Raw genomic sequence first — 8,485 nt, 5'->3', positions numbered from 1 at the left:
AAAGTGTATTGTTTTTCTCAACAATACATTTCTCAACACTCTCCTTTCTTTTTTCCCTTTCTTTATCTGCCTTACGCTCCCCACCCCTTTCTCCCCTACCTCTTTATCTGCCTTACGCTCCCCACCCCTCTCTCCCCTACCTCTTTATCTGCCTTACGCTCCCCACCCCTCTCTCCCCTACCTCTTTTCATTTGTAGGTTTGCTCAGACATGCACGGCCTTTGATTTCATGTCTTGATTTCTCAAAGCAGAGGAGCAGAGTAACCGCTGATATTCATGAAGAAGAAGAGACAGGAGAGAGGAGGGCTCTGGGATTGTCTGGGCTCTGTGTTTGTGCATGTGTGTGTGTGTGTGTGTGTGTGTGTGTGTGTGTGTGTGGGTGTGGGTGTGGGTGTGGGTGTGGGTGTGGGTGTGGGTGTGGGTGTGTGTGTGTGCGTGTGCGTGTGTGCGCGTTCACGTGTGTGTGTGTGTGTGTGTGTGTGTATGTATGTCTATACTGTAGCAGCTACAGCTTTGAATTCGGGGGTTCACATGAAAGCCATTTCGATGCAATGCGTCAGTCAGTGATTGTTGCAGAAAATGATGGAAATGGTGAAACATGTTAAACATACCGTAGCATTGATCTCAACATGGTCACAGACCTACTGCTGAGATGGAAACAGATTAACATGTAACATCCTCCACGTGAAGGCCACAGCAATTGTATTACCTATTTTGTATTTCCATAAACAACAGCATGTTATAGAGAATGACACATGAGAAGGATGTGATTGGGGCATATAGATGTTATTTTCAGACGTCTCCATGACGACAGCCCTGTACTATAGACGCCCAAGAATATTAATATGTTTTCATTCCCTTCTCCTATTTTCACTGAAAAATGAGCAGCATCTCATCTGTCTCTGGGATCTGATGCATCCCTCCTTCTCTCCATCTCCGCCCGTCCCTCTCTCTCTCTCCTTCTGAGATATGTACAGACAGCCTTCATATTTGCAGAGGAAAGTGAGGGGTGAGATGGCAGCTTTAATATGGGAGTGATTGCCTGCTGATAAGGCTAACGGCTGTGGAGAGGCGTGAGTGCCAGCCCTCCTCCACAATAAACACTTTCATTTTGTTTCGTTGGAGAGATGGAGGAGATGGATCTGGTGAATAGACGACCTGAGGAGCAGCTGAGGGAGGAAGGGAAAGAGGGAGGGACGGAGGGAGGGACGGAGGGAGGAGATAGATGGGATGGATGGGGATGCATATTCAGTATTAAAAGATCAATCAGAGGGTCGTGAAATATGCAATTTGTCATCTATGCCTCCATAGTGACATTGCAATCACATGATAACTCAGGCTGTGGAATCGCTGTGCTATGTCAAAATGCAGACCTTACAGACTCTGATATGTTTCATTTAATGGGATTGTTTAATTCGTAGCAATAATAACAATAATAGATGTGTAATATACTGTATGTATGGATCAGTGGAGGCTAATGGAGGTAGCGCTCAGACGTTGTGTTGGATATCATTCCTTATTCCGCTCCATGTATTACCCTCCATCAGCATGGAGCATATCAATTAATTCAAGTACTGTAGTAATCAAGTACTGTAGTAATAGTTGATAACAATAATGAATAGGCTTAATGATTGTATGGGGATCTGTGAGGAGTAGTGTGTCTACTCTATAGCGTGAATGCTAGATCTGTAAAAAGCAACAGTGAATAACATGTTTGTCACTTGACAATATTATGCTTACTACACTGGGGAGAGATGGAGATGAGGCACAGATGAAGTCAAGCCTGGTTAGAGTGTGTGATTTGATCAAGGACATTGCTGATTGAAATGAACTCCTTTCCTCGAACTCCTAGAGTTTCCAAGAACGACCTACTTCAGGTATGTTGACTTGTCAGGGCAGGGTTGAGTCTGGGAGAAGAGGAGACCTGTTGTGATGAGTTGTGTTAGAATAACTCCCCTGTTCACCAATCCAATCCTCAATGTTGTCCTACTGAGATGTAGATCTGTCTTCTACTGTATGGAGATATACAGGGTTGGGAGCACTTTATTTTATTTTATTTTATAATTATTTTAATTAAAATTGTATTCATATTACTTTATTTCACGGCATAGAAATAAGTACATTTCAAATGTATTATATGGTAATTTGACTGTAAAAATATATGCAATGGTATTTGTACATTGTAACAAGCAACAATAAGCTACATTTGGTATGAGGTACTTTTGTGTGGATACTAAAAGCTTAAAAAGGCTTGATCTCTTTCATCAAATTGAGATTGTGCTTAATACGACTCAGGGCAATTAGACGGCGTGACCAAAAAGATGATGTGAACAGCTGGAGAGCAGAAATCTGCATACCCGAAATGAAATTAGGGGGACTCAGACAATACCTAATTAAAATCTGTGGAAAAACCACTTGAAAATGGGACTTGACATCAATTTTCACAGTCTGGCTTAAATGTTTGTGGCCGTCAAGACGATTGAGGAGATGATGTGAAGAGATTTTGAGAAGCATATAAAGGTTGCGGAAACAGCAAGATATAGCTGTAATAACTATTTTAGTTATTTATTTAAGTTATTTGTATTTTTTTAAATTGTATATTGTTACAGTTTCCAATGAAGGAGTACAGTAAGCCAACAGTATATCTTGGTCGGGAGTGGGAAGTGAGAAGGGAGCTGCCGGTCGAGTCTTCTCTGTTCCAAGTCCAAAATCAACACTGACTTTCACAGATCTTTGGTTTTACCATAAGACAGATAAGGTCAGGTTGTCTGTCAAACTGGAAGTGCAGTCAGATTGAAAGTGCGTCAATGTGGGCTGATCGGTGAGGCTCATCTCTCTAAGTTTTGACTCTGTTTCTTGGTGAAGCAGCTCAACTCCCAGAGGGGTCCTCATTAAGACCAAACTTTGAGTGTGACCTTTCTGGCACACCGATGCCCCCCACCCAGCTGAGCCTAATTACCTCCCTCATTACCCCCTCCTAAATAACACCAGCTCTGAACAGGTACAGTGGTCACGCAAAGCTACGTGGCTTCCAAGAAATTCCATGATTACCCCTTATCACACCACACATTCTGGATGACAAATACTGGTAGGAATCATATGAAACATACAAGCTAGTTGCCTAGCATGGCAGTAAAACGCTGGATTATACTAATTTGGGGGACTGTTCTCACCACATGTTTGAAGGACATCATGAACATTCTAGACAACATATTCTTAATTTTGTTCACTACTAGCCACTGAAAGGGTTCTACTGGGAGTTGCCACCAATCAGCGATGGGTTGTTCTCCCTTCCCCCGCACCTCCAACCACCCTTCCATAAGTCCTGACAGTGTTATTAAGATGTCCCCATCGCTATGGTGATCGCTGATGAGAAGATAGGGTGATCAACGCTTGCGGGATGCAGAGAGAGAGAGGGCTGGAAGTAGCCCTCCTAATGATTCAAGTAAAAGTAACGTGCTTAATTAGATGGAATGCTGCATAAATTGCAGAGTGCACGGAATCATTGGGATAGATTAAAATACTAATTAAACAGGCCCTTGCCGAATTTGGAGAGTGAGGTAGGGTTCAGCTCTTCAGGGTCATTTGCATACCCTTCATCTAGGGAAATGGGATTTAAAGGACCGTCTCTCATTTTCTCTCTCTCTTTCTCTCTCTCTCTTTCTTTCTTTCCCTGTTTCCCGGTACATTCACATGCTAACAAACTCAATTAAAATTATACTCCATTTTTTCTTTTCATCCTATAATTTGGCATAATCTATTAAGCCCCCTTTGATTTTGTTTTTCAATATATATGTTTCCATCAAAGTGAGATTTGAAAGGGTAGATATGCAGAGAAAACAAAGTCTACCAAGTGTGTGATCTTAAACGTTGGACATTCAATGCTGCCGCATTCACTTTAATTTGCATGACAATATCTTTGCTAGATACTGCTTTAGTAATAGCATGCCGTGTTTCAATCAATTCATAGATTCATGGATCAAACATATATTGTCATTGTCAAGTACTGAGAATGAACTCAAAGTCATTATCTAGTCCCCAGTAGCTCTTAAACTAGCACTTAAACATATAATTGTATATTAACATCTGTATTTGGCTACAAAACATTTTGCCACATGATCTACAGAGTCAAGTCCTCAGAGCAGAGTAACATCACACTATTCTACAGCGTATGTAGTGGAACTCATTTGTGCTTGGTCTGGATCACTTAAAGCTCCTCTGGTGTAAGTGAGAGTTTGACTTGTCACTCACTTACAAGTTTGGCATCTGAGTCACACACACACACACACACACACACGCTGTCACTCTCACACTCTCTTGGTCTACCACAGGAACAGGAAGGTCAGAAGTCTACTACTGTGTCAATTATTCCTCACACACCACTCTTGTACTTGTGTCTCCCATGCAGTCCAGCAGAAGGAGCAGCTCCAGAGAGAGACAGGGCTGAACATACTGGAGGCTGGAGTCCGTCAGGTAAGTGACTTAGTGACTAAGTGACTTAGTCCTGTGTTAGTTATCATCAGACATTGAGAACATGTGTCTGACTATACCAGAGTGTGTATGTGTACAGTACAGTAGCTTTCTGTCTGAGTAACTTATACATAACCATAGCCTCCGACTGAGGTTTTATTGTGCTTTCAGAATGTTCTATGATTGCCTTGTCTGATCCTACTAAGAACCATTCCTACAGGGAATACTGAAGGCATTGTTGATCTTGAGATCCAATATCCCAACATTAGCTGTTACATTGGGGGTACATATAGGGGTCATAGTTTCTATTTGCATTGTTAGTTGATATGATTGGATAGAGGTCTCTCTAGGATTATCTCCACACCTACAGTACAGCATCCTTTATGCAGCTGCCTATCTGTGGCTGAAATGGATGCCAAATGTATTTCCTGTTATTTGTGGCTTTAATCTTCCGTATTCATTTCCTGTCTTCCTTGGGGCCGTTACCTTGGCGAATAAAGAACAACAAGACAAAAGCTCCATTCATTTTGACACTTTAAATAGCAGATGAGGCTCAAAGCAACAATACGCCGATTATATTGACTGCTGTCACTTTGGGGCCAGACAATATGCTCCTGTAAGAAGCATAAGCATACGAACAAATTAAAAGGAGTTCAGAAGGATACTCCATATGAGCCAGATGAGAGGAGATGTGCATTCATCCCTTTCTAATAAATATTCATATGCATGTGTGTGGCAGGGGAGGCTGGTGCAGGTAGACATCAGAGGATGGGCTCATTGTAATGCATGGAACAGAATGAGGAATGGTATCAAACCAGTGTGTGGAGGTGAGGACCTATTCCAATGCTAATAATTATTGATGTGCCATAGTCCTCCTAGCCTCTATGTGTATATTCGTTTCTCGATGGAAATGAGACAGACAGATGTCTTACTCTGAGCCACAGAGATCATGATGCATGCTGGGAACTAAGTGGACATGGCCTGTGCATCTGGGGGCTGCCGTCGCTAATGGCAACAAGCATTGCATACAGCCCCGATCATTTTCCTGGGTCAATCTCTCGGACGCTGTCCTCTTGGCTCTCTCAGACCTTCTCTCTCTCTTTCATACCTTCTCTCTCTCTCTTTCATACCTTCTCTCTCTCTTTCATACCTTCTCTCTCTCTCATACCTTCTCTCTCTCTTTCATACCTTCTCTCTCTTTCATACCTTCTCTCTCTCTTTCATACCTTCTCTCTCTCTTTCATACCTTCTCTCTCTCTCTCTTTCATACCTTCTCTCTCTTTCATACCTTCTCTCTCTCTTTCATACCTTCTCTCTCTCTCTTTCATACCTTCTCTCTCTCTTTTATACCTTCTCTCTCTTTCATACCTTCTCTCTCTTTCATACCTTCTCTCTCTCTCATACCTTCTCTCTCTCTTTCATACCTTCTCTCTCTCTTTCATACCTTCTCTCTCTCTTTCATACCTTCTCTCTCTCATACCTTCTCTCTCTTTCATACCTTCTCTCTCTCATGCCTTCTCTCTCTCTCTTTCATACCTTCTCTCTCTCTTTCATACCTTCTCTCTCTCTCTCATACCTTCTCTCTCTCTCTTTCATACCTTCTCTCTCTCTTTCATACCTTCTCTCTCTCTCATACCTTCTCTCTCTCATACCTTCTCTCTCTCTTTCAAACCTTCTCTCTCTCTTTCATACCTTCTCTCTCTCTCTCTCTCTCTTTCATACCTTCTCTCTCTCTCTCATACCTTCTCTCTCTCTCTTTCATACCTTCTCTCTCTCTCTCATACCTTCTCTCTCTCTTTCATACCTTCTCTCTCTCTCATACCTTCTCTCTCTCATACCTTCTCTCTCTCTTTCAAACCTTCTCTCTCTCTCTCTCTCTCTTTCATACCTTCTCTCTCTCTCTCATACCTTCTCTCTCTCTTTCATACCTTCTCTCTCTCTTTCATACCTTCTCTCTCTCTCTTTCATACCTTCTCTCTCTCTCTTTCATACCTTCTCTCTCTCTCTCATACCTTCTCTCTCTTTCATACCTTCTCTCTCTCTCTTTCATACCTTCTCTCTCTCTCTTTCATACCTTCTCTCTCTCTTTCATACCTTCTCTCTCTTTCATACCTTCTCTCTCTCTCTCATACCTTCTCTCTCTCTTTCATACCTTCTCTCTCTCTCATACCTTCTCTCTCTCTCTTTCATACCTTCTCTCTCTCTCTCATACCTTCTCTCTCTCTCTCATACCTTCTCTCTCTCTTTCATACCTTCTCTCTCTCTCATACCTTCTCTCTCTCTCTCTCATACCTTCTCTCTCTCTCTCTCATACCTTCTCTCTCTCTTTCATACCTTCTCTCTCTCTTTCATACCTTCTCTCTCTCTTTCATACCTTCTCTCTCTCTCTCTTTCATACCTTCTCTCTCTCTTTCATACCTTCTCTCTCTCTTTCATACCTTCTCTCTCTCTTTCATACCTTCTCTCTCTCTCTCTTTCATACCTTCTCTCTCTCTCTCTCATACCTTCTCTCTCTCTTTCATACCTTCTCTCTCTTTCATACCTTCTCTCTCTCTTTCATACCTTCTCTCTCTCTCTTTCATACCTTCTCTCTCTCTCTTTCATACCTTCTCTCTCTCTCTCTCATACCTTCTCTCTCTCTTTCATACCTTCTCTCTCTTTCATACCTTCTCTCTCTCTTTCATACCTTCTCTCTCTCTCTTTCATACCTTCTCTCTCTCTCTTTCATACCTTCTCTCTCTCTTTCATACCTTCTCTCTCTTTCAAACCTTCTCTCTCTCTTTCATACCTTCTCTCTCTCTCTTTCATACCTTCTCTCTCTCTCTTTCATACCTTCTCTCTCTCTCTTTCATACCTTCTCTCTCTCTCTCTCATACCTTCTCTCTCTCTTTCATACCTTCTCTCTCTCTTTCATACCTTCTCTCTCTTTCAAACCTTCTCTCTCTCTTTCATACCTTCTCTCTCTCTCTTTCATACCTTCTCTCTCTCTTTCATACCTTCTCTCTCTCTCTTTCATACCTTCTCTCTCTCTTTCATACCTTCTCTCTCTTTCAAACCTTCTCTCTCTCTTTCATACCTTCTCTCTCTCTCTTTCATACCTTCTCTCTCTCTCTTTCATACCTTCTCTCTCTCTTTCATACCTTCTCTCTCTCTCTTTCATACCTTCTCTCTCTCTCTATCATACATTCTCTCTCTCTTTCATACCTTCTCTCTCTTTCATACCTTCTCTCTCTCTTTCATACCTTCTCTCTCTCTTTCATACCTTCTCTCTCTCTCTTTCATACCTTCTCTCTCTCTTTCATACCTTCTCTCTCTCTCTTTCATACCTTCTCTCTCTCTTTCATACCTTCTCTCTCTTTCAAACCTTCTCTCTCTCTTTCATACCTTCTCTCTCTCTCTTTCATACCTTCTCTCTCTCTCTTTCATACCTTCTCTCTCTCTTTCATACCTTCTCTCTCTCTCTTTCATACCTTCTCTCTCTCTCTATCATACATTCTCTCTCTCTTTCATACCTTCTCTCTCTTTCATACCTTCTCTCTCTCTTTCATACCTTCTCTCTCTCTTTCATACCTTCTCTCTCTCTTTCATACCTTCTCTCTCTCTTTCATACCTTCTCTCTCTCTTTCATACCTTCTCTCTCTCTCTCTTTCATACCTTCTCTCTCTCTTTCATACCTTCTCTCTCTCTTTCATACCTTCTCTCTCTCTCTCTCATACCTTCTCTCTCTCTTTCATACCTTCTCTCTCTCTTTCATACCTTCTCTCTCTCTCATACCTTCTCTCTCTCTTTCAAACCTTCTCTCTCTCTTTCATACCTTCTCTCTCTCTCTTTCATACCTTCTCTCTCTCTCTTTCATACCTTCTCTCTCTCTTTCATACCTTCTCTCTCTCTCTCTCATACCTTCTCTCTCTCTTTCATACCTTCTCTCTCTCTCATACCTTCTCTCTCTCTTTCATACCTTCTCTCTCTCTTTCATACCTTCTCTCTCTCTCTTTCATACCTTCTCTCTCTCTCTC

General features: G+C 41.9%; 1 protein-coding gene across 1 annotated transcript in view; it reads left to right on the top strand.

Annotated features, from left to right (window-relative positions):
• The window catches only part of ptprn2 (protein tyrosine phosphatase receptor type N2), a gene marked incomplete at both ends in the record, with an annotated part of 271,437 nt that overhangs the window by 172,918 nt on the left and 90,034 nt on the right, over window positions 1-8,485 (top strand). Inside the window, one exon of the mRNA XM_080548915.1 lies at window positions 4,408-4,472. Within this exon, the coding sequence (XP_080405041.1) occupies window positions 4,408-4,472 (65 nt within the window). The remainder of the gene's footprint in view (window positions 1-4,407; window positions 4,473-8,485) is intronic.

The sequence above is a fragment of the Nansenia antarctica genome (assembly GCF_963989245.1).
Source record: "Nansenia antarctica genome assembly, chromosome: 19".
NCBI lineage: Eukaryota > Metazoa > Chordata > Actinopteri > Argentiniformes > Microstomatidae > Nansenia > Nansenia antarctica.
The sequence above is the reverse complement of the archived record's forward strand: the minus strand, read 5'-3'. Positions and strand labels throughout refer to the sequence as shown.